The 25,879-nt window shown below is 47.7% G+C and overlaps 1 protein-coding gene across 2 annotated transcripts in view; it reads left to right on the top strand.

Annotated features, from left to right (window-relative positions):
- Positions 1 to 25,879, top strand: part of ARHGEF18 (Rho/Rac guanine nucleotide exchange factor 18) — a 48,443-nt gene that overhangs the window by 1,480 nt on the left and 21,084 nt on the right. Inside the window, exons 2-12 of one of the 2 annotated variants that reach the window (XM_084221325.1) lie at positions 3,675 to 3,811; positions 4,090 to 4,589; positions 6,199 to 6,409; positions 7,064 to 7,178; positions 7,814 to 7,871; positions 8,061 to 8,105; positions 8,389 to 8,469; positions 8,827 to 8,932; positions 9,399 to 9,561; positions 21,923 to 21,990; positions 23,511 to 23,571. In XM_084221325.1, the coding sequence (XP_084077451.1) occupies positions 3,675 to 3,811; positions 4,090 to 4,589; positions 6,199 to 6,409; positions 7,064 to 7,178; positions 7,814 to 7,871; positions 8,061 to 8,105; positions 8,389 to 8,469; positions 8,827 to 8,932; positions 9,399 to 9,561; positions 21,923 to 21,990; positions 23,511 to 23,571 (1,545 nt within the window). Of the gene's footprint in view, positions 1 to 3,674; positions 3,812 to 4,089; positions 4,590 to 6,198; positions 6,410 to 7,063; positions 7,179 to 7,813; positions 7,872 to 8,060; positions 8,106 to 8,388; positions 8,470 to 8,826; positions 8,933 to 9,398; positions 9,562 to 21,922; positions 21,991 to 23,507; positions 23,572 to 25,879 lie in introns of both variants that reach the window. The other variant, XM_084221324.1, reaches the window with a different exon arrangement.

Here is a 25,879-nt window from a genome sequence, read left to right as displayed (position 1 = left end):
CCAGAGCCAATCCCCACTGCTGCCAGGGCTGGCCAGGAGGGGCCCACCCCAGGCAAGGGGCTGCACTTCAGCCCATCTTGCCACAGGGAGTTCAGCACTTGCTTTCCAGAGGTTTTTCCCTATAGCTCTGCACACCCTGCAACAAGATACGTGAAGGGCAGCTGGTGCAGGGCCAGGAGGGCAGGGGTGGGTCAGGGGAAGATGGAATAATTTTTATTTCATGTCTGCGATGCTCTCCATGGTTTCCCAACAGTCTCTATCCCTGACTGCTGGGAAATGCCCAGATATTCTCATCTTTCCTTCCTCCTGGGATTGTTTCATGGAGCAGAACTGCCCAGTGCCTTTGTCCTGCCGTGTTTGGTGTGGTCTTTCCCCAGTGGGAATGCAGACAGTGTTTGATGTTGGAGGATGTGACTGGTGTGGCCAGAGCTCACATCCATGTTTTCCTCCAACGTGTCCCCTCCCAGCGCCAGCCGGCTCCAGGGTCACTCGGGGACATGCAGCATCCTGCACCAAGCCAAGGGACAGGCAGGTGAGGATGGGACACTCCTGGCAGGGCTTGTTCCAGTGCTGGCTGCTCTGGTGCTGTCACCTGCTGTGACACTTGCAGGTGCAGCTCCAGTGACCAGCCTGTCTGAGGGAAATCAGCACAGCCAGCTACAGGAGGGAGGGTTTGAGCAGAGGTCTGAATTGGAATTATTAAATTCTCTGTTGGGATCCCTGTGGCCAAGGGCACGGTTAGAACAGCATGAAGCCTTCTTCCTTGAGCCAGAGCAGCGCAGCCAGCTGATCCTGCTGTCCCCACAGCACCAAACCCCCTGAGACCATCCCAGACTGTCACATGCCGTGGATGCCTGTCACTGCTTCCTTCCTCCCCACACAGCAGCCCAGAGTCATCATGTTTCACCCGTGGGAAGCTCTGGCAAAGTGCAGGAACCATCCCAGCCCAGCAAGCGATGCTTCCTCTCCAGCTCTGCCCTGGGAATTCCTCTGAGGAGGCTGCTCCCTGCAGCAATAACCTTTTATGGTTTCCAGCCAGAGACGAATTAAGCAACTGCAATACCTAATCTGCTTAATGTTCTCCTAAAGCAAACAGCATTTGTTCTTGAAAGTGTCATTTTGTTATCCCATCTCCAGCTTCAGCTGAGGAAAGGTGACTGCTGCTGTCTGCCAGAGCTTGGGGGGCCAAGATTTCCTGTCCCCTTGCCACCATGCTGGAGCCTGGGTCCTTCCAGACAGACTCAAGGGCAGAGTACAAGAGACTCAAGGTGCTCCTGAGTTTGCCACACTTGCTGACACATTGGCGACCACCTTGATCATTGATATGGGGATGTTCACAGCCCCCAGCCCTGCCTCCTTCCTACGTGTGCTCCATGCTCAAACCTCCTCACCCACCATCCCACAACCCGATGCCTGAAGGCATTTTTCCCCATGAGCTCCTCCATCATCCCCTTGGCCATGCACGGTGCCAGCCCAGCCTCTGAAGAGGGAGCCCAGCAGTGCCGTGGCTGGTGCTCACACATTGCCTAAAATGGTGTCCCCACGGGCGCGCCGCTGCCCCGACCCCGGGCTCGCGGCGCCTCTGATTTATCGCGTGTTGAACCAAGTGTCTGAAGCCTCCGAGCAGGATTTAAGTCCTTTGGTGGGTCTGGACCGGGTCTGTTGACTGCAGCCTATGCCTTGGCCAAATCCTGAGCCCTGCATGGCACAGGCAGAGCTCAGGGAATATTTTCCAGGCCTCTGAGGAGCTGACTCTGTTCCAGGGATCCACTTTAGGGCTGCATGGAGCTTGGTGCAGGCCCAGAGTAGCCTTGGCGGGATGGCTGGACACTGCTTGGGAGGAAAAAACTCCTTGTTTTAGTTAAACCTTCAGTCCAGGGCTCTGGCCTCTGTCAGGCCACAGCCCTTGTCAGCTCCTGCTGCCTCCCAGGGCTTTGCTTCTCCCTGTGGGTAGTTCACTGCTGAAAGGATGGCGAGAGCAGGGAATCTCCTTTTTCTTCCTTCCTTGGATTTGTATGAGAGGAAGCACCCTCTGTCCTGGCCTCCCTGGGATGTTCCCCACCTCTTGGTTTCTCCCCGTGGGTCCATTCCACCCTAGCCATCATCCCAGCCTGTTTGGGGGTGGCTTCAGTGGTTTTCACTGCCCGCTGAGAGCTTTGGCTGCTGTTTCCTACAAGATCATGCCAAAATCTGTGCTGGTTCAAGGGTGTGTTCACTTTAAAATACTGATTTTAGATTGCAAGCTGAATCCAGGTGCACTGAAGAAAGCAAAAGGTGATGTTTAATGGCTCACTAAATCTCTGCCAGTTGCAGATGCAGCTCAGGGATATCCTGGGCAAGAATTAGTCTATTCATTAAAAATGTCGTGTGAAGTAAATTTTACAGCCTTGCTAGAAAGCCTGTTTCAAATTTTCCCTGATCTTGTAGCTCGAAACCCCTTAATTAAAGTAGTGCCTTCAGAAGTGTTTTCTTTCTATATTATTTATAGTCCTTCACTTGAAACCATCACACACATTTGAACACACCAAATGCTCCTTAAAACAGAAAATCTGGCATCTGCAGTGCACAGTGGGATCCAAGGAACAAAACTCCAAACTCTCCCTCACGTTTGCTGCCTTTTTTTAGTTGGCACCATGCAATTCCTGGCTGAATTGTGCAGCTTTATAATCCACAGCAGGATGCAAGCCTTCCAAAAGTGCGTTTTCTAACAATGTCCTCCTTACATTAATGTTTTTATGCTTGATTTTCCTGGAGTGTGATGGGTTTCTAGCAGTTTCCTGCTGGTTTTTCCCATTGGATAGATACGGCTGCTTACAGTCTATTGCTGTTGTTCTCTGCATCTTCAGAGATCCACCACAGTGCTTCAGCCAACAGCCTGGCTTTTTTCCCCTTGCCTCAGCCTTTTGCCTCAGCTGTGTGTGTCTCGAAGGAATAAAAAGCCTCCATGAGTAATGCAATGGTTCAGTGGCTAAGGTTTACAGTGTGTCTCGCTCCACAGGAATGTGCTTCAGTCAGCTGGACCATCCATTGTACCACAAACACATCCAGACCTTGGTTTCTCAGTGAGTTATCAGATGGAATATGGACACTCAGGTTCACACTCCTGCCTGGGGAAAATCCAGAGGAGTGATCCAGAACCAGGAGAATTATGTGCTTCTGATCTTGCTCTGCATATTCAGTGTTGTCTGGAGCCACCAATTTGCCACCCAGTATCCTTTACTACCCACCCACCCAGGAGTCCTTTATTCCTTATGGATGAACATAAAACCATCAGTATTTTTATTCCTAGATTTCTGATTCAAAGGTCCATAATGTCAATAACGGACATCAAAATGTGCTTAATTCTTTTACAGTGGAAAAAGCCTCTGCAGCATAGGACACCCTATGAGGGTCTGGCTGGGACAGTGCAAGCCTGGTCTGTCCCCTTGCACATGCTGCAGGGATGAAGTTTCTGTAGAGGGATGAGGTTTCTGCTGGCAGGAAATCCCTACAACAGGTTCCTACACAATCAAGGCTGCTGTGATCTGGAGATTGCTGGGCACTGCCTGTCTGGGAAGGAGCAAGAGGGCACGTGGAGCATTTTAGGGCTGCCTGATGTCACCTGTGGGTGTGCAGCAGGTTTGCCATCCCTAACAGATGTCTGGTTACCAGCTGAGACCTTCTCTGTCTTGCAGGGTCTGACTGCAAGCCGTGCTTACGGGAATTCACTGACCACCACAGCCCTGCCTTGGAGTATCCCACCCCCAAAAGCTTCCTCCCATCCCTGATCGCTGAGGATGATTCCTTCTGCACCAGCATGGCTGAAGAGAAGGCAAGTGTCCTCTTTCCTGCTGCTACTACTGTGCAAGGAAGAGACCAGGGGCAGCAAACTGGGTGGTCAGCACCATAACCACAGGGGTTTGTGGTGGGGGAAAGTGGTACTGATCCAGATTGTCAAGGAATACAAGGTTATGTTGCTGTGAGGGACAGCAGGGGAGGGTGACTTGGAAGTCTGGCTCAGCTCTGTTCTGTACCCCAGTTTCTGCACGGGATGTGTCCCCTTTGCAGGGTTGGTGTGAGGCTCTCAGAGGATTTGTGCTGCCTTTGCAGGAGGACTCGTCTTCCACAGAGCTGGATGTGCCAGCAGCAGACTTGCACAGCAGCACAGAGGATCTCCTCTCAGACTCCGCTCTCCACGGCACAGAGTATTACAAAGATCTGGGACTCCTGAGCCTGCCGTCGGCCAAAACAGCATCAGACATGGCAGCACAGCCAGAACAAGGATCCCAGACTGTGTCTGCCCTTCACTCATTGGAAGAGAGACCAAGGGCTCTGAGCAAACTGTCTGTGGATGTTGCTTTTTCCAATCCCGTTTCCTGCTCAGTACGTTATGGCGAGGCTGACTGTCGTTTTCTGAACAAAGGCCACCTGTGCTCCTGTGCAGCCATGCCAGAGGATGGTACCAGCACTTCTGAGCATCCTGCAGAGGCAGACAACGAGCTGGACCTCCAAGAGGCCCAGGATTCCTTCCCCACGCTGGTGAGATCGATGTCCACCTCCCGGAGGCACAGCTGGGAGAGCCCTGTGTCACCCGTGGACTGCAGGCGCAGGTATGGCAGGACTGTGAGTGGTATTTGATGGGCACGATGCAGGGGAGGCGGGAGGCTGAGCACCACACTGCTCACAGCTCCAGATGCTGCTGGGTGGTTTCCCTCACCTGTCAGCATCTGCCAGAGCAGCTGGACACCCACTGCTCATGATGGGTGGGATGTGGAAGAGGAAGGGCTAGGGCAGCAAGAGGCTTTAATGTCTCCTTGGAAGTAGGAAGACACTCTTTTCTTGGTGTTGGGGCTGAGAAGAGGATCCCTCTTTTCTGTCTGGAGGGAATCTTGAACAGCATCATTTGCCCCGATGACCTTCATCCTCTGGCTCAAAGGGAATTTTTCCCATCAAAGAAGGATTAAGAGAGCTCTGTCAAATCCTTTTTCTTCTTGTCTGTGCGTTGGATTGGAGGGGCCTGTGCCTGCAGGCACTGTGCTGTGCTCCAGCCCTCTGCCCTCCACGTGGCTGCACAGGAGGTTGTGTTTGTAGCATGGTGCCCAGCCCTGGCTGGGAGTAGAGGCAGGTCTGGCATTCCTGCCATCCTCTGCTCCTGCCACATGAATGCCTTGAGCTCCAGGTTCCTCCAGGAATGCTTTCTCTGCTGACAAATGTATTGATCTCCCAGCTGACTGGGATTTAGGTGCAAGCCAGCAAGGACTATTTTTATCTCTCCTCCTTATACGGTACCCTAAAATTATCTCAGCTTGAAATCTTGGCAGTCCTTTATCAAGCTCAGACTTTGGTTCTCAGACCTATTGTTGTGCCATGTGCCATGGATCATTCACAGTTTATGCTGTAACAAGCACATGAGTAACGGTGGCACAGAGTGGCTGTCGGTGTCAGGGACACGTTCTGTCTCCTCTCTGGGTGATGAAGCATGTGTGAGCAGGAGGCCAGGGAAGGGGAATACACCCCACTGTTCCCTAAGCAAACACTTCCTGAAGCCTGCCTGTGGCAGCAGGAATGAAGTGACAGTGATCTGCAGACAGAACTCATGCAGAGACTAAGATTTTCCACTGAGCTTTACCCATTATTTTGCTTCCTTGTTGTCACTGCAACAGCACTTGGTGTGCAGGACACTGTGAGGCACTGGGGGAGCTGGCCCACTCCTCATTTCCTAGAAAAAAACTTCTTCCTTCCTCAAATCTGGGCCCTGGTGGGAGCAGGATTTATGGCATGATACCACAGTGGTGATGTGATAAACATCATCTGCCACTTCTAAATGCCCAGAGGGACTTTCCTGGATGGCAGCTGACAGGGCAGCAGCTCTGGGGCTGGCAGGACAGGCTACTGCCAGGGTGGCTGCACAGTCTCAGGGGTTGCTAAGGGATCAGTGTGAGCAGTACAGCACTAAACATCCCGGGTGACCAGGGAGCTGGGGACTCACTGGTGGCAGCCAGAGAATCTGTTTTTAACAGGCTCAGGACTTGGTGTCCAGGCTGACACTTCCAGTCATTTCCTTTCCCTCATGCCTGCTGTGGGGAGCCTCCTTGTCCCAGCTGCACGAGGTTGTTAGGACCACCCAGCCAGGGACATTGCAGGGGCTGTGCCATGCCAGGCACAGTGTGTCAGGTCTGCTCAGGTCTGCTCTGAGGCTTCTTCCTGCCCCCTGATTAGGTTCAGCCTGGATGTCACAGAGCTGGGCAGTGATCCAGAGCAGGACGATGTGGAGAAGAGGAGCCAGTCCTACCTCCAGCCTCGTGTGTCCCTTCATCTGCCCAAAGGGGAGCGGGGAGCCTGGAGCAGCAGCCGGGGTGGCACAGTGATCAAAGTGGAGATAGAGCCGCTGCACCCAGACCTCGTGGCCAGCCCCAGCTTGCAGGAGATGGTGAGTGTGGAGGGCTGGGCACAGGGGCAGCAGGGCAAGCTGAGGGTGCAGAAAAGCAGCACACACAGGTGTCAGATGCAGGCTGGATTCCTTCCATGCCAGCCTGGAACCAGGAGGTCTGCAGGAATCTCAGCAAGGATGGGCTTTTTCAGATAAACTGCCCCATCTTGAGGGATAAAGGCCCTGGGAGCTGCCTGTACTACAGCCCTCTTTTCCCATATATTTAGCTGGAATTTCCCTTCCCTTGTGCCTGTTGCCTCTTTTTCTGTCACTGCAGCTCTAAGAAGAGCCTGGCCCTATTTTCTCTCTAATCCTCTGTCAGGTAGTTGAAGACAGCAGCACCACACACCCACACCCACACACACCCCTTAAACACTGCTTTGCTCTGGGCAATACCTTTAGATTCAATTAATATTAAAAGGACAATTGCATCACGGTGCTACATGTCCAATAAAAGTGAAAAGTGCCTAAGAAGGTTTCAGGCACAAGTGTCACTTGCTCCAGCCTTCCTGAAGCCATCAAACAGCTGGGCCTAATGGTCTCCTGAATCATAACTCTGACAAAACAAGAGGGAAAAGGCGAGGAATCAGCTGTGATGGAGGCTCCCTTGGTGCAGAAAGCACCAAAGATTGCTGTGGCTTTTTACTTCTCCAGAAATGCGTCAACAACGGGAAGAGACTGAGGTCCAAGTCTGTCCCATCAGCCTGTGAGACCATTGCCTCCCCCCAGATACCTCACAGTTTCAACACTTCTCTTCCAGCTGTGGAAGGTTGGTATAGACTTTATGCCATTAAATAAATGGCTTTAAGGTGTGATTAAGAAGATAAAAAACTGGAGCTGTAGCCTCTGGAAGTATAGACAGCCTCTGCTTTCCCTTCCGCATGGTCCCAGGAGTTCCTGAAATACAAAGCTAAGCTGGTTCTGAGTCTGGCCCTGGCCAGCAGCACAGTCTCAGCTCAGACATGCCCATCCTCAGTGACACATTGCTACATAACCTCCCTGTGGCCAGTGCATTGGTCACTCCCTATTCAAGTCCCACCTGTGAGGATTGCCCTGGAGAAAAATGTGGTGATTTCATAGCCTGAGAAGTGGAGGGGAGGCTGGCTGTCATGGGGAAGGGCTCTGGGGTGGTACCAGCTCCTCCCCTACCACAAGCAGGACCCTCAGCAGCAAATATACAGACTGGGGAGGGGAGGAGTAACACAGAAAAGTGATCTAGCCTTCACTTCCCTCACAGAAATGTAGAGCAGAGTCTCCTTTCCTAACTGCTCCTGGCATTTCCTCCTCACCAATCAAGGCAGAGTGGGAGACCAGCACAATTAACAGGATCCAGTTGCATAGATTGCAAGGTGGTGCTCTGCAAAGGCAAACCAGGATCCCTGCTGAGAGCATTTTGTGTTCCAGGTGTTGAACCCCCTGCCCTGGAGATGCTGGAGAAGGACCACGTGTCCCCAGACCAAGTGTAGGTATTTTCAGTCCTGGCTGGTTTGAGATGAGGGAGATTTTTGAGTGTATCTGAGATGCAACAGCAAAGGAGATCCCACTCTGCTGGGCCACAGCTGAGCAGTTGGTCATAAACCAGCACCTGAGGCTTTGTGGGGTGCAGAATGTCTGTACAAGGATATTTTCTAATCCCTTGCTTTTCTTTTAGGCTAATTGTCCAGAAGGTACTTCAGGAGCTGAAGCATTACCATGGGTAAATGTGTCTGGGACAGGGATGTGTGGGGAGGTCACAGGTTTGCCTAAGACACACCTGGAAAAGGACATTTGGTCCCTTGTGGGGCAAATACCCAGGATACCAGATTCACTGATTTATTTCAGTGAAACCACGGTAGAATTGCAAGGAAAGGGGGCATTTTATGTACCTCCTCAGTAAATCTAAAAATGTTACTGCCCCGTCCAGAAAATAAGAGTTTCAGTTGACCCAGAAGTTCTGCTCTTGAGTTCTTTGCTGTGTCTGATGCCTTTTCCCTTCCCAGGGTGAAGCAGAGAGCTTCTGTGCAAGAAGGCAGCGATTCTTCCCAGCAGAACCTCACTTGGTTTGAGTTCCTGTCTAATGAGTAAGTGAGACAGTGGGTGACACACACTTTGTGTTCTGACAGCAGACTGATTTCGAGTCCTGTCCATCTAAGCTCTACTGCCCTGCTAATCCTGTGTGCAGGACACTGGTATCTGCAGGGGTTCAGCCAGGAGTGTGGCACTGAACAAAACCTGTACACATATCTTGAAAATTCAGCTCCTTATTTGCAAAGTGTCTCATTAATAACTGGCTGATGCCAAACCAGATCCTCCAGGAGATGGAAAGCTCACACTTGGGGTCCTAAAGTAATGCTTCAATGAACTTCATCAGTAATCTCCCTAAGCTGGGCTTGATCAGTGAATTTCCCCCTTTTTAAGGTATTTTGGTCTCCTTCCAGAAATGAGGACAGTGGGAAGAGTGATAAAGCAGAGAAAGGCACAAAAGTGATGCGACGTCTGAGCTCCCTGCGGAGCCGAGTCACTGGATCCTGGCAGAAGGATAAGGTGAGAGAAAGACTTTGAATTTGTGGAAGGAATTGTTAAATTCTTCAAGTAGAAAAGGGGATCTGACCCTAGGGAACAGCTAGCTGGGTTGCTTTGGGATGGCTGAGGCCTCTATTTTGGCCAGCAGATGCACTGTGACCCCTAAAGCAGTAGCAATGTGTGGGACTGAGTGATCCCTGAATTCCAAATCTCCTTGCTCCAGGGATGCTCTTATGCTGCCCTGGCACAGCAAGAAGAGTGCCTTGGCTGGATCACTGTTCGTGGCAGGAGGAGCCTGCATGTGTGTCCTGCCCTTCATCACAAATGGACTTAGACTAGAGGGACTGGCCCGAGCCTTGGGAAGGCATTTGGGAAAAGCACTGCCATCCCACTGCCCACCAGCTCTCTGCCCATTTGTTCCAGTGGGGAAAGGAACAGGTGGGCAGTGCAAGGCCTGTGACTGAGCTGTGTTCTTCTCTCCTTCCAGGGTAAGAACAAAGAGCAGCCCAAGGAGAAAGAGACAAAGGAGACAAAAGAGAGGTGTAAAGATATCAATGGGCACCAGCTTGTGCCAGGGGTTTTCTCCAGTTGCACCAGCTGCTCACTGTGTGCCAAACCTCTTGGGAATAAAAGTGGTCTGCAGTGCCTGAGTGAGTATGGCTGTCACTGCCTGGCTCTGCCCCAGCCTGCGCTCCCTGCCTGGCCTCCAGCCCAGGCTGTGCTCCCCCTGGATTGCTTCACTTCTCTGCCTGCCTCGACTCTACCCCAACACTCTGCTTGGCCTGGCTTGGCTGTTCCTCCAAACAGTCTAAACGATCTCTGAATCCTGCCTGGCAATAATTTATCCTCCTTTTCTTTGGCCACTTGACCATTTCCTGCCCCTTTCCCCCAAGGAGGGTTCTAAGTCAACTTTTCTTTTACTAATTTTTTTTATCATGAAGTTCTGCTTTGCCTGAACAAATATCCCAGCTGCCTGAGTGTAGCTGGATCTTTTAGGCTGTTTTTCACAGCCACAGTGATGTCTCAGCTCAGCATCTGCCCTTTGCATGGGACCAGGGATTTCTAGTGCATCCAAAATTTTATTAACTAACAAAAAGTCAAATGTTGTCTCCCAGGATGGGCATGGGTGAGACTGGTGCTTTTCAGCTGTAAGTAGTGCCAGCATGCATAGGCCTCTGTGCTCCCATTGCATCCACTGTGGCATGGCTTTGGCTGACAAATCCTGTCCTTCCTCTTTGGGGCAAGTACTCAGGGCACTGAAGAATGTTTTAATTCCCAAGGGATTGTCTGTGGGCAGAGAAAATTTTCTGGAAATGAAAGGATTGCACTCTTTCTCCACCCTGTACCCTCAAGCAATGCTTGCTCTCTCAGAGGCTCTTAAGGTCAGTAAAACCTTTCTGGGGCATAAAGGGACTGATTGCCCTCGGACATATGTGGTGAGAAATATGTTTTCCCTTCAGAGCAGCTGGAGGGAAACTGAAAAGGCGCACAGAGCTGGCTATTCGTGAACATTTTTCAGGCATCACAGCAAAAAGGAAGAAGGGAGCTGAATAAGAATTTTGCAGACATTTAGAGAACAGAAATTTAATGGGAGGAGGCAGAGTTGTGCCTTGTCATTCCAGTGTGAGGAATCTCCCAGCCAGAGGCTCTGTTTGCAGTCCTGCATGCTGTTTTAAAAATACCTTAACTGGGAATAAACAGACAGCCGTTGATACCCATGAGCATGGAGCCATGCTCTGTATGGTCTTGGGAACTCTGAGGGCATTTAGTGTGAGTGATTCTCCTCTGGACAACCCTATGGAGATTTGTGACCTGGAGTTGGAGCTAGCTGTTGAAATGAAAGTGTGGCTCAGCATGGCTTGTCCATCATAAATACACAGGGACTGTACATGAGTTATGGCAACTTTCACCTTGTTTTCCAGCCCTTCCATAAGGAATCTGTGTTCTGTCTTGTGAACGTTCAGGAGAAAAACTCCGAGGTGGCTGAGGCACTGGTTTGTGTTTGCGACTCTGTGACATCTCCTTTGGCTCTTGGCTGCCCAGGCTGCAGAGCAGTACAGTTTGTTTTGTAATGTTCCCTTTGCAGTGGCTTGAACTGAGGCTGAACAATCGGGCAAAGTTCTGAGATGTCTGTTAAAATTAATGGCCTGTCTGTGGTGAGAGATGGGCTGGGACTTGTGGTGTGACAGCTGATGGCCTGAGAGCGCCTATATTTGGATGATGCTGAGCTGAAACCTTTGCGAGCTGCTGCTGAGCTGGTAGTTGATATCAGCAGCTCCCGTTACTGCAGCTCGGAGCAGTGTGTGGTCTCCTGAATAGTCCGTGACAGAGCTCTGGGACAGCAAGCTCCGTGGCCACCGGGAAGCCAGAGCAGCAGGCCTACTTTCAGAAGTGTGAGCAGCTCTGTCAGGCTCAACCTGAGCCGTGGCTGCTGCCAGGATGTGAGGGTATTGGCAGCGCCTCTTGTTTTCTCCTCGTGGACTCACATTTGACCATCCCCGCGCCTTGGCCCCCGGCCAGCCCTCGGCCCATCGCTGGTCAGGTGCTGCTGTTGCTGTTGTTGTCTCTGTGGTATTTTTAACTGCAGCACCACCACGTGGTCCAAGGCAAAACGGGCTCGTGGAAAACAGGAAAAGCTGTGCTTAAAGCAAGGGATAAGCTGAAGGGGGAGGAAGGATGGGAGAATGATTGCAAGCCTGAGATCTTTTCACTGTCCAGTAGACACAAAAGGTCCAGTGACTTCCATGTCTGGGATGAGCTGGAGGAGTGAGAGCTCTTCCTATTAGAGATACTAACAGTAGAAGGAATTCTGCATTTAAATCAGAACAAAAAACCATTGTTCTGCTAGAAACGTGTGTGAGCTGTGAAGGAAGTGGGCAGCTCGGATAGCCTGGTACATGGTAACTCATTTCTCTCCCACTGATTCCTCCCTCTATCCTCACCCCACACACGCAGAGTCTCCCAGGGGAGAAGAAGGCTGTGCTGTGTGTTGAGAGTAGCAATTCAGAAGAGCTTCTGCAGCTCACAGGTGTGCAGTTAGGAGCCTGGTAGGGATGAAAAACAAAGAGGAATGATTGCAGTCACAGGGATCTCAACAACAGTGGCCACCCAAACTCTGCCATTACGTAAACTATAAGCTGTGAGTCCTGAGGTTTATTGTTCACCTGGAAATGAGAAAGCTCCTCTTGAGCCTTTGCTATCACGGGTGGAGAAGGTTCTGTGCCTAAATTAATCCTCTGTTATAAACACGCTTCCAGAGTTTATGCAACAAGAGTTAGACGAGTCCCAGGGAAGCCCTGACAAGGAGGAGAGCTCTCCAAGCAGGCTGTGCCATGGAGGCGAGCCAGGGATATGCTGTGGAATACAGATGGAAGGAGGATTGCTTCCCTTCAGCTTGAGCACTGAGGTGGAGGTGGGACTTTACATCTTTAGCTGAGAATCAATCTCTATTAGTTCATGGGAAAGACAGAGCCCAGGCCCCCACAGGGGTGACAGATTGACCATCCTCTTCCAAGGAAACATATAGCTGAGACCAAACTGGAAGGCGTCAGACAAACTCCTCTTCTTTAAGAGAAGGTGCTCAGTTTAATGAATCTTCCTGAACAATACAGGCTGTGCTAGACTGTCCACCTGTCCTAGGCTGACCCTTGCTGGCTGCTTCAGTGCACTGGCTGATCTCTAACTGGTTGCTGTAACAACTGGTGTCCAGGATTTATTTAAGGCGCATTGTGAAAGAGGTTTGGAAAACCATTTCCTTTCTCACAACGAGAAAGGGAGAGGACACAGATTTCTGCAGTTTGTCTGGCAAACATCCTCCCCCCATGACCAAGGAGAGGCCAGAATAGCTTTTGGTTTAGACCTGAAATTTGGGGTGAAATTCACCTTTCACTTGGCACTTGTGTCTGCAGGGTTTTGCTTTTGGATTCCCAATGCAGTACCAATAAGCTAATAGGTGAAAGATAGTTTTCGCTTATGGTAAGGAGGAATCACTTGATTTTCTATCCTGAAATTTCTGTTCACAGCCCACACAGAGTCCTGAGAAATCTGAAAAGCAGCAGACAACCTGGAACTTTGCATTTCCGTAGAGAGGCACAGCTGCCAAAAATCTTCTGTTTTGGGGGGAAAAAGGAGGTTTGGCTGCTGTAACATGATGACAGTGATAAATGGACTGGGAGTCCCACTTGGAATAAACTGTTACTGACAGGAGTCCAAATAAACAGAGGCAAAACCAGAGCGGCTGCGGCGGTCGGGCCGTGGGTTAGGGTGGTTCTGAGCCAATGGAGCAGGATCTGAAGCAAATGTGAAAGCGGCTGCAGCGCTGGTTGCAGAAGAAACACTGACTGAGCTGAATGTACTGACACACAGCTGGCTCAGCCAGCTCCAGAGGACTTAGGAAAGGAAACCAAAGTACATCCTCTTCTCAGTGCTTCTCCTTTTCTGCTTTTCACTTTCTTTTTCTTTCTGGGCAGTAGTACCTTGATCTGGAACATCTCCAAATGCTGCTCCTTCCATTCCCTGATAAAACCTCAAGATCTTGTACACTCGGGCTGACAAATGCATAAGGACAGTAATCAACCTGAGACACATTCAGCAAGAAATCTTTTGCTATTACAAAATTACACGAGATTAGACAGCTGGTACCCTTCTCTTCTTTGCAATCCAAACCTTAGCTCTGAGCTACAGAGTCTTGGAGCTGGCTGCTGTGCCAGATTTTGCACTGATTTTGTGGCAATGCCCTGAGGCTGCACAAGCACAGCACGTTCTCTCCATGACAGCTGCAGTTGGGCAATCTGCAATGCTTTACTTTTATATTACAGCAAAGCACGAAGTCTGAAGTGCCCAAGGATTAATCAGTCACCAAGTGACAGCCAGCTGTTTACTCCCAAACTGCTTTGTGTAATGATAATTTCTCTGTAGTGGTGACAGGCCCCAATAAACAACTGGGACTGCAGTGTACTCAGTCCTGTAGAGAAGCAGCACAAAAGGGAACATTTTGGAAAAGCTTGCAACTATGAGATGAAGATAAAAATAAAATCGATTAAACAGGTGGCAGGGTGGAAACCAGAGATCACATTGGCCCCATGGCAGGATTTCATCATATCTCCAGCCCAAAAAGTGGCAGGTTCTTTCAAAGCAGCATGGGGAAAGCTGCAGGATGGATTTTGGGAGGGAAGTTTGTTTTGTAATCGTGTATATTGTGTTTTCAAGCTCAACAGGCAAGTAGGATATGTGTGATTTAAAATATGACAAACTTTCGATTGGTATTTTAAATCCTCCAAGTGATATTGGGAGGGGAAGTTGGGTGGTGAGCTCTTCCCAGTTTTCCTGCCTGTGCTGAGTATTCTAGCAGCCCCGTGCTAGTACATCAAACCTTATTGGTATCAGGGAAAAGGTGTTTTTTCCAGCATGCAGTCTAGTTCTATGAGTCAGTGCATGGATCTCCTGTTAGGGAAGATAATTCCCCTTTCCTGTCGTCATTTGTCTATGCAGGGGTCACTGACAAAGGCCTGGGCAGGCACTGGCTGTTGAGAGGCAGATAGGGAAGCCAGCACCTGCCAACCCTCCGGGCACTGCAGCCTTGCCTTGGCAGGGTGTTCATAAACACTCCAGCACGCTGGCATGGCAAATCCCACTGGGCTTTTAATAACAAATTATGTATTTCAAGTCGCAGGCAATGTGCAAAAACATATGAAGTGCCATGCTGAAGGTGTCACTGGGGTGCCACATCCCATCCGTTAGGGGCCTCCTTAGTCTGGGAGGAACCATGTGCCCTCCCTGAGGGGAAAGTTTGGGCTAATGGTGGCCATGTGCCTTCCCTGAGGGGAAAACGTGGGCTGGGGGGAGGCATGTGTTTCCCTCAGAGAAGGCATGGCTTCTGGGCAGCTGTGTGTCCTCCCTGAGAGGAAAGTGAAGGTTGAGGATGCTCATGGTGTCCCTGAGGGGGACATGCAGGCTGGGGGCCCTGTGCCCTTCTTGAGGAAAAGTGCAGGCTATGGGTGGCCATGCTGGCCCTGCAGGAGGAAGGAGCAGGCAGTGCATGGTCGTGTGCCCTCCCTGAGGATGAAGCACAGGCTGAGGATGCTCATGCCCTCTGTGAGGGAGATGTGTGTTGGGGCCCCGTGCCCTCCCTGCAGGAGAAAGGAGCAGGCGCTGGATGGCCATGGGCTCTAGCTGAAGGAAAGTGAGGCTTGTGGGTGGCTCTGCTTCCCCTGATGGAAAGCACAGGGCTGGAAGGACTGCGTGCCCTGTCTGAGGGAAAAGGGCAGGTCATGGGAGACATGTGCCCTCCCTGAGTGGAAAGGAAGAGCTGTGAGAGACTCTGCCATCCCGGAGGAGCAGGAGCAGCTGGAATGGCTGTCTCCTCCATGAGGGGAACTAGGGCGTCAAAGGATGGCATGCAGGGCCCCGCTCCACCCTGAGGAATGCCCTCCCTCACAAAAAGCAGAGGCTGTGTGTAGTCGTATCCTTACCGAAGGATACGAAGGAAAATGCAGGCTAAGGGTGGCCATGTGCCCTCCCTGAGGGGAAAGCATGGGTCAGGGCTGCGTGTGCTCTTCCCGAGGGAAGGAGCAGGCTAAAGGTGGCCGTGTGCTCTCTGTGGGGAGCAGGCACGGGCTGCGGGTGCTCATGGCACCCCGAGGGGAAAACACAGATGTCTGTGTCCCCTCCTTGAGAGAGGCTTGTGGGCTAAGGATGCTCATGGCCTCCCTGAGGGGTAAGAGCGGAATGTGGATGGCCAGCGTCTTCCTTGTGGGTAAAGTGCAAGATTAAACATGTCCGTGTGCCCTCTCTGAGAGGAAAACAGGGGCTAAGGGTGTCCCTGTCCCCTTCCTAAGAGGAAAACACGGCTTGAGGGTGTCCGTGTGCCCTCCCTGAGAGGAACCTGCGGGCTGCCGGTGCTCTCCCTGAGGGAAAGCGCGGGCTAATGGTGTCCGTGCGCGCTCCCTGAGGGGAAGGCACGGCCCCAGGCTGTCCCTGCGCGGTCCCACAGGGGCCGGGACCCTGCCCGGCCCTGCCGCGGCGCGCAGGCGCACCCTCATTCCCATTTTTCCTTCCGGGACACGGGGGCGTTTCCTGTTGCTGTGGCGGCGGCTCCCGGGACCGAGAGGGAACCGGCGGCTCCCCGGGGAGTCCGGTAAGAGACCGGGCTGTCAGCGCGCCCGCCGGCCCCTGCCTCCGCTCCCCCCGGCCCTAGCGAGCTCCCGAGCACCGGCACCCCCTCTCCGGGGCCGCGGCCGGGGCCCCGATCCCTGTGCGGGCAGCGGGGGCTCAGAGAGCTCCAAGGGGTCCCGGCGTTTGGCCGGGGCAGCGGCTTGATCTTGGCTTTGCCCCAATCCCGCAGGTTTACAGCAGTCCCGACCTGTGCAGCTCAGGGCTTCAGCTGCGGGACGAGACGCAGCTTGAAAGATGCGGTGTTTATAGTAGAAAGCTCTTTCGAGGGCTACGAAAGGAGAGAAAAATGTTGCTGTGTGCGGTGGGGAGGCGAGCAGCTGTAGCCTGTGTGAAACCGGCTCTCTTTATGCCACAGCTTGAGTCTGAGCATCCTTGTGATCGTTATATCCCGCACCTCGTCCTCTCGGTTATTACACACATTGTGTGTAGTGGTGCTGCAGCAGCGAGAAAAGTCTGGGATTTGCGTGAAGAGACCTTAAATGCCTTAGAGAAAAAGTGGTGAAAATTTCCGTTTGTCCACAATTGCGAAGACTGACCCATTTTAAATATTCCACATCTCTGGCTCCTTGGGGAGAGGAGCGGGAGATGGTATCAGTTTAGCTTTTGTGTGCTGAAAGGAAACGCCAGCAGGAGCTAGGAGTGGTGATGGATTTTGGAGGAGGAGCAGGGAAACGGGCAGTGATTCGAACAAACAGCTTTCTGAATGTTTCTGGTGCTGTGTTTGGTTTTGCTGCTCTAATAAATAAGCATAATTTCTGAATATTATTTGAAGATTTGGTATATCACCAAGAGAAAAAAGGGTTGCTTCTTAGTTGCTTTTCACTCCTCTCGTCAGAGAGCTTTATGGCAGGGTTGTTTATATGGCCCTTTTTGTTTAATTTTATAAAGGTAATAGTTTCTCTTTGGCACGATAAAATAAAAGAAACCCGTGAAACATGGCTCTCAGACAGGAGCCATCGGACATTGTGTGTTGTAGTTCCACCTACTGTTTACCTATGAAATATTTTAAATACCTTTTATGATTGTCATAGTTGCTGCTTCAGTTCTGTCGCGTAGACTGGGGGAAGGGTTCAGGGTGAGACAATTGAATTGAGACTCCTCTTTCTTTTAGGATAACATGCACATTTTACTTGGCAATGTTTAAAAAACAGAAGTATCAGTTGTTTATGTGTTTCTGTGCCTAAAGAAAACCCTGTGGCCCCCAGAATTTGTGCTGCTGGGAATCACAGCACTCCTCTCTCTGCTTCATCCAACTGATATTTTGACAATAAAACCAGATACAGTGAGCAAGTAATTATAGGTTGTTTTGGAGACAAAGAGGAATGCTCTAACAGGGAGGCTGAAATTTGATAATTTAGTGCTGTTGCTCTCTGGTGTGGACTGTCTCTGTTTCAGAATGTGAAGTATCTCATCTTCCTGTACCCTTCCAGTTTTTGGTTTCTGCCTCTGCGTAATTAGACAAGTGAGAAAACAAGTAAACACCGACCACTGGAGCCACTAGGACAAAGTTAAATCTGTTCTGAGTTCCTTAGGGTACCTGACCTGGATTTACCCAATACAGAAACTTCCTCGTGTTCCAATGAAACTCCTCCTCTTTCCTGAGAAGTTTTATCACAGTCACTCTGCGTTTTCTGGAATGCTGTGGTGGTTTGAGATGTTTCTTGGCCGTTTTGTTGTGTATCTCTGTTTATAAATGCTGAGTTTATTATGTTCAGTGTTAATCATTCATATGAGGGTTGTTTCCTTTGTCAGTTCAAGAGGGAGGAGTTCCCTGTGTGGTGTAAGGTTGAAGAAGGAGGGAAGAGATTCTTTTTGATCCCTGAAGCATTGGACAGTTAAAAAGAGGAAAAGCATATTAAAATTACTAATTTCACAAGGAAGCTATTTTGTCCTTTGCTCTTTTCAGCTGGTTGGATTTCATAGGTGGTAAATATCCTTGAACTCCTTGTATCATTAGAAGCACTGTTTAAGTCTGTCCCTGTTTGAACTTAGCTGCTTTAAAGTGGTTTGTTTTTAATCTGTCATTTAAAAAATAAACAAAAAAAATCTTTGAGATAAAGAAAGTCAATAGTTGAATTTTAGATTAATCACAGCATTGTTGTCTGTGAGTTGTTGTTTGCAAGTGGTCTTTTAAAGAGTTATTTTATTGGGCAGTACTGTTCCAGACCAAAGGTCAGGGTCATAGTGCTCATAATGTCTGCTGAGTCATAGATTTGCCCTGGAATCCAATTCTGGAAGACATTTATAGGACATTGGCAGTGTCTGATCCCCTGGAAGGTATTCCAGCTGGGGGAAAAAAATGTTTTTGCCTGCCCCTTTCCAGCCAGGTTTGTTGCCCTCTCCTACTGTGAATAGGGTGATGCTTTTGGGTGTTGTAATGGTTGTCCAATAAAATGCTTCTAGGCTGTAAATTACTTTCTGTGAGCCATTGGGAAAACATCTCATTAATAAGGGAAATGTTTTTTATTATACCAGATTATAAATTCATTACCCTCAGCCATGAACAGGATCTTTTCTGATGTTTATGAGCCTTTTAGTCTTAAATATTTCTTTTCTGGTTGGTCCTTGCTTTAGTCACTCTCATTAGGTCATCTTTGGCACAGGCCCCTGCAAAATGCTTCAAGTGAGTGACAGTCACTGTAGTAAGCAGATCTGGGATAATGGGATGCTCCCAAAATTCTCAGCCTCAATTCCAAACCTGCTGATTAAAGCCCAGGAACAAGCCTGGTGGGTTTGCTCAGTTTCCATGCTGTGTGGTTCAGGTGCTCTGGTACCCTCAGCTGTAGCAGTGGTGCTCCTGTCCCCATCCAGTCAAGGTGACCCAAATCCTTGGAGCTTCTCAGTGTGTTGGCACTTTGGTGTTGGCAGCACTGGCCAGAGCTGCAGCCCTTCTGCACAGTCTGTCTCAAGATGAAATCCTTTGGAGGGTCTGTTTTTCCCTGCCAAATTAATCTTCTTGCTGTTCTGCGAGTGACTGAGGGAGGAGAAGACAAGGAAGAGCCTGGCTGCAGCCCTCTGAGTTTTTATCTCTGCCTTTCACAGGAAAAGAGCAGATATTCCTGAGTAGATATTTTCAGGAATATTTTCTGTGCCTCTACAGTTTGGGAAGAGATTGCTGACAGAACCAGAACTGTTCTTTTTTCTTTTTCTTTTTTTTTTTTTTTTTTTTGCATGTTCACAAATTCTGGATCTGAATAAGACCAAATGCTACTGATGGTAAATGCAAAAATAATTTTTTTTGTCAGTTTGAGTTTACTGATGCTGCCTTACTCTGGATGACTGGAAAAGATAGAAATCTGGTATTAGATCTGGTAGAGATCTATTATTTCTCTACACCTGTAAACAGCCCTTCATGTGTGTTTCTGCTCTTAAACATCAGCCTCCATCTGTGCAGGTTCCAGTTCCTTCTTTGCTGTCTCCTGCCCCTCATGTCCCTCACTGTTTTTTTCACACCTGCAGTTCTCTAATAGCATTTTCAGAGGGGCTCAATAAGAATGCAAAGTAATAATAATAAATGCAGAAATCTTACATGCATTCTAAGGAAACCACAGCCACTGGTATTCAGAAGCTCCTTATCCTGAATTAGAGTGGCCTCCCTTCAGCACTGCAGAAATGTTGAATAGAGGAAGCTGGAGCATGTTTTAGAAAATGAAGTATGCTTATAAAACAGTTTTCTGGCAGGTTTCAGATTTCTCTTATGTGGGCAAAAATAGTGCCACTTTGAAATCATTAGGTAAATGCATTTCAAATAGTCTCACAGAGAATCAGGTCCTTGGATTCAGCTGCAGTTTTCCTGCAGCTTTTCTGTATCATTTTCCTGTTTTCTAGTATGTTCTCCACTGTTGTGTAAAGAACCTTTCAGCAGTGGAGGGAAGTCATACACAGCACTATTAGATATGTCAGCTGATTAAGTGAAAAATGCCTACTGAGAGTGCCACAAGCTGTTATCTTTAACAGAGCAAGGGCATGATTTTAAAATTGAAATATGTTTTTAAGTGAGATCCCTTTTACAGTTACCTTAACAAAGAACCCAAGCTTTTCAAGAGGAATTGGTCCTACTAATCATTGATAGGAACAGAATTACTGAATGTAATCCCTGAAAATGGGTAAATGTTGGGGAATATGAATAGCTAGGTGAAATTTGGTGTTTCTAGATGATTATATTCCAGAATTCTAGATGAGTTATGTGGATTTCAGGACCGTGTGGGAAGGCAGTGGCAGTAGGAACCTCGGGCATCCATGGGGCAGCCTGTTCTGCCCTGAAGGGAACCCATCTGTGAGCAGCACTTGAAGCCAACCCAGCCTGACGTCATGGAGAATTTTCTCTATTTCCTTTTGTGTGGTGATTTTTGTCCTACAGTTCGTTTCTTTGTCTCAGGAGAAAAGGGATTTCCATTGTCAACTACTTGTTTGTTGTTGAGGCATGTCTTTTTACAAGCTCTTCATTCCCTCGTGGTAGGTGGAGGCCTTGTCATTGCTGAAATAATGAATACATTTGTTATTCTCTACACAGTGTTAATAAGTGATAATTTTGATACATTTTTTCTCGTGCATTTGCAGAGGCACATACATTTGAAATTAGATGTGGTGCCTTTTGGTTTGTGGCGTGGGGTGTGGTAGCAGTAGGAATATCCCAAATAAGAGAACTTGTGGGAGGTGGTAGTTTTTGTGGAGGTTTTTTTGTGTGTGTGGCAGGCACTTGACTTGGGAGCAGAACTCTGCACTTCATTTCCCACACTGGGGGAAGTTGTATAACGTGAGCATCTTGCAGGTCTGTGTATTCAGTCTTTCTTTCAGTCTTGTTTTTATATCTTTATTAATTGATTTGTGTTTAAAGCCAAGTCGGTATTTTGGTCCTGTTCTCTGGCTTTTGCTGAAATTATGGAAAACACAAGTGAGCATCTCTCTAGGTTAGCCAGGAGTCTTAAAGCAGATCCCCAGTCCTGGTGCCAGGCGGGGGTGGTTCTGAAGGGACCTTAAATAGTGTTTCCTCTGTGCTTTAAACATAAACTGGCTTTTCTCTAGCAGATAAGGTGTTCATCTTTCCAGTTTTATTATATTTCTCTTTTAACAGGCGTGTCTGGCAAAAGGCAAATCCTGGTGTCCTTTACTGAGTTGTTGGTGTCCTACTTTGCTTTTGATGAAGGCTTGTTTTATCGATGGGCAGAAAGGCTGCAGAAAATATTTGGCACTATCAGTTTCCCTTCCTGTTTTCTCAATAAGTAGTTATCAGGAGGGGAAAAAAAAGAGATTAGATTTTATTATGCTAGTAATAGTTTTATGGCTTTTGGGTGAGAGGGCTGCTCTGGTTCCTGTATCTGGGAACAATTCCTTTGTGCAGCTGGAAGGGTGGCGATGCTGTGGTGCTGGTAATGCTCTGATGATTCTGGGGAGTGTGTTGATCTTTAATTTACTGTAGTTACTGCAGCTCCCAGCAATAGTCCATGCAGAAAGGCAGCTATTCCTGTGGAGCCAAAGAATTGCTGCCTCCTTGATTGGTATCAGTTCTGGATGGAGAGACATGGAAATGGGCTTGCAAAGATGAGGAAAGCTGTGCTCCGCTGAGTGGAGGTTGGGCAGAAAACTGCTTGTGCATTCCAGAGTGGCTCTTGGTTCTTGCATGTGTGAATTGCACTCAGTAGTGCAGTCCTACTGAAAAAAACTTAAGGGTTTGGTATAAAATCAAGACCAGAACGTGCACAGCAAGGATGCTTGCCACAACACCTGAGCTTACTCTGCACCTCTTCCAAAATTAAGATCCTTTGTGTGCCATTATTCCTTTCCCTAGACAGGAAAGAAGAATAATTAAGACTTTTTTTGTGTGTGTGTGCATTTCAGATTGTGCAGTGAATGTCCACAAGAACTGCAAGAGTTTGCTGACTGAATGCAGCAGCATCAGACCCAAGGTGGGCTTTAACATTTGTTCTTTTATAATGACAAGACTTGACGTGATAAGTTTAATTTCTGTCAGTGGTTTAATTTACATCAGTACAGGATCTTGCCCTACGTCTTTGAAGCATTGAGTAGTTATTAACTTGTTATTGCAGTAGTTAATGATAGTGTGTGGAGGGAAATTAAAGTGAAACATTTTACTGCTCTACTGTGAATTCCTTAGCCTGTGTCCCAGAACTGGCACTAACCCTAAGAGTGCTCAAACCTTTTGGGGAATATAATTGAATTAGATGGTACCTTTGAATGTTGTGCCATCTCAAAACTGATGGAAGGGCATGGGGGGTGGAGGGGAATTTGGTTGTAACAGTTGCATTTTATTTTCTAAGCTGGAAAATGCAGAATAAGTGATTTCATTTGGGAACTGTGATGAGCTTGGTCTTGCTATGCTGTTTATTTTTTTATCTCAGTCACCATGGTGCCTGTGATTGCATGTAAGGTCACAGGTTGTTTCACATAGATGTCTATCTGTTGGGGTTTTTTGTTCTGGTATTGGTTTTGAAAATCATTTCCTTCTCCTTATAACTAATAATACTTGAGGGAGTTTTAGTTTGTTTTAACCTGCAAGTGCTGATGATTTCAGAGACTGATAGCAGATTAGGGAGTACTGTGAGGAGGGAAAAGAGAGAGCAGAGCAGCTCAGACCTGAGCAATTAGAGGTTAGAGGAAGTGTGTTCAGCCATTGGTGATATAGAATGTAACTCTTCTGAGGGCAGAAATGTTCTTGTGGGGGTTTTGATATGTAATTTTAAACATCTCAGGGCGTTGTGAATTTTCCTTTTAAACCAAAAACTTCACTTGCTCTGACGCTTTCATTTCCACTCTTCACTACCACCCAAAACTTCACGCTTGAATCAGCCCTGCCAAACCACTCCTGAAGAGAGCAGAGAGGGAGTGGTAGCACAGAATGGGGTGAAGAATTCAGTCAGAAATGGAACCCCAAATGGAAGCTCCCCAAAAGCCGCTTGTTACAGCCTGTGTGATTTATTTAATTTCTTTGCATCTTTGATAACTTGTATCGCAATGGTTTGTAATATCCTAGTGTTGCAAGAAGGACAAAGTTTAGCAAAGATTACCAAAGATGCAATTTGAAATGGACAGTCTGAATTTTGGTTGAAAGTGGCTGGATTAGTTTAGACAGTATTGCTAGAAACTACAGCAAAGTGAAGGCTGTCAACATGAAGGGTTGTTTTCATCTCATAAATTAATTATCATAGCTTTAATTCAGGTGTAGTTTCAGGTTTGGTTCTATTTCATCCTGATTTATACTTTGTGGAATTTAATACAAAGTGTTAATGTCTCTATGTCATTCATCTGACACATGAAAAAATCAAAGCTGTTATTGTGTTAAATCTTTTATATTCTCAGTGAACATCTTCACTTACAGTTAGTGCTATGGGATGGGAAAAATCTGATTCATTTTGGACTGAAAGTTTGGTCTGGATGTGTAAGAATATTGTATTTTTTCCTATAGCAGAAAGATTTGCAGCACAGACCTTCTGGATCTCCACAAAGTTCGCCCCAGTGCATTTCCCCAGGTTTGTACTAAAGAATGATTTCTGTGCTCAAGGCTTATCTGTTCAATTGCATTTTTTTTCTTTAATATGTTTTAAAGGCTATACACGGTGTGTTATTGAAGTATAGAGAAGGTCTCTTTTAATAAGATGGTTTCATTTTTTTTTCTATTGGGAATGGCTTAGAGGCTCCTAGCAATCTCCTGTGTGTTTTTATCTTTTTATCTTTTTATTTTTCTTTATACCTTCTTGCTGTGTAACCTCAAAATATCATGGTGAAAAGGGATCAATAAGCTCGTTTTTCATTGATTGTCTATTCTCTGGCCTCTGAAAAGACTAGAACTGTGAACTTTGTTTTACATCAGATTTTCATAATTGTCTATTTAAAACTTGCCTGCAGCTAGCGGTTGCTAGAAATCTCTAAGACAAGCTAGCACTAATGGTCTAAACATAAATCTTTGTTGAAACAAAATGAGGAAAAAGGATCTGGGAAGAAAAAAAAAAACAAGAAGAAAGAGCATCTGTGCAGCATAGGCTTTGAAATATCTTTTTGCTCCTGGAAAAAGTCCATCCCAGTCACAGGTGTATTAAACGGCATTTTAATTTTACAAGATGTTACAAGGTCTGCGTTAACAGAGCAGGTGAGTGTCAAACACAGCTGACTGGGATGTCTGAGCAGCACTCTGGGTGTTTTCAGGTACCATTTGCATTGCAAGGTGTCCTCATCATTAAATGATTCTTCCCAAGAGGCAGCACAGGGGATAATTGTTATAAGGAGATAAGTGGCTGTTTGCATTACCCAGAATGGATCTGTGCATTTAGGAGAAAGTGCAGAGACTAAAATAGGAAGCAAGGGCTGATGAAAATGGGAGAAGTTGTCTGTAGGGCTGGTGTGTGTGAGGGGAGCAGCGATCGATGTGGGCACAGCAGTGTGCAGACAGTGCTAATTGAACTCAGAAAATGGCTTGTGGGCCGTGCAGGCTCTGCTAGCAGACAGTACTCATTTTCCTTAGACAAAAGCAGGAGCTGGAAATTAAAGGAACAGCTAATAGCCTGGGCATTGTATGTTGTTAGCCACAGCATAACCCTGCAGACTGCAGTGCCCAGCAAAAAAACCCCAAAGATATTGTCTCAATGTAAAAGAAAAATTCATTTTCAGAGAGGTATAAACTGTGTTGTGTGTCCACATCCCTCTCCCCTTGTTTTGCCTCTGGAGATTTTTAGGACTGGCCTATCCTTGTGTAACAGAACTTTATGTTCCTGACTTGAGGAGCACAGAAAGAGAACTTGATGGCCAATAATTTCAATACTTCCCCACATGGAAACACAGGGACATTGGTTATTAAGCCTTTGTTTAAGAAATCTGACTGGGCAAATCTTTAATTAGTCTCCTTTTGGGGCTTGGAGAGGATGGAAAGGACTCAGTTTACCCATTTGTTCTAGACTGATAATGTACTGTAGCCATGAGGTTTCAAACCCAAACTGGTTTTGGGAAAAGTATTTCCAGCAGGAAAAGATGTGGTAATATAATTTCTATTAAATGTCATTGATGAGACCTCCCCTGCAGCCCCAAAACAATTCCTCTGTCAATGAAGATTAAATGAGAAAGAAGCAGGTATAGAGCAGGGATATGAAAAAATGTGGAAAAACCTGTTTCATGACAAGAACCACAAATACCTTGGTTTAACTGTGCTTCACTGAGAAGGCAGAAGTGGTGAGGAGAGAATTACTAGTGAAGGTACACTAAGGAGGGCAGGCTGAAAAAGGGGAACTTTTAGGGCTGGGTGGACAGGAGTGTTTTTACTAGAAAAGTGATGCATAAGCCTTATCTGGGAACTGGAGACCCCCTTGAACTGCTACAGCAGCAGCCTCTGGTTCTGGAGCAGCCTCCTGGGCATGGAACTGGGAGAGGAGCTGGGTCTGTCCCTGCAGTGACAGAGCCCTGGGTTCAGGGATCTGTGAGATCCCACTCCCATGTCCTTAAAAGCTCTTTGAAAAAGGGCAGCCACAGACCTTGTCAGGGATCAATTCTAAAGATTGTCTGGCTGGCAATCTTCGTCTTTGACTTCCCTGAAGTTCCTTTTTTAAAAGGATGTATTTTGTCTCCCGTTCTTTATCATTTATTACAGACATTAGTACTAAATAATTGTATCCATTTTTTATAAGTCTATTACAGGCTTCCACATATTGTGTAATAGTGATTAAAGTTTCAAATATCTTTCCAGTTCACAGTCTGTCTAGATTTAAAAAGCATTAAAAAGCTGCAGTATTAAAATTAAATTTAGCTCAGGTATCTATTATGTGCAGTATGTGTGCATGCAGATATAAATTG

This window comes from Fringilla coelebs (genome assembly GCF_963513975.1).
Source record: "Fringilla coelebs genome assembly, chromosome: 24".
NCBI lineage: Eukaryota > Metazoa > Chordata > Aves > Passeriformes > Fringillidae > Fringilla > Fringilla coelebs.
The sequence above is the reverse complement of the archived record's forward strand: the minus strand, read 5'-3'. Positions and strand labels throughout refer to the sequence as shown.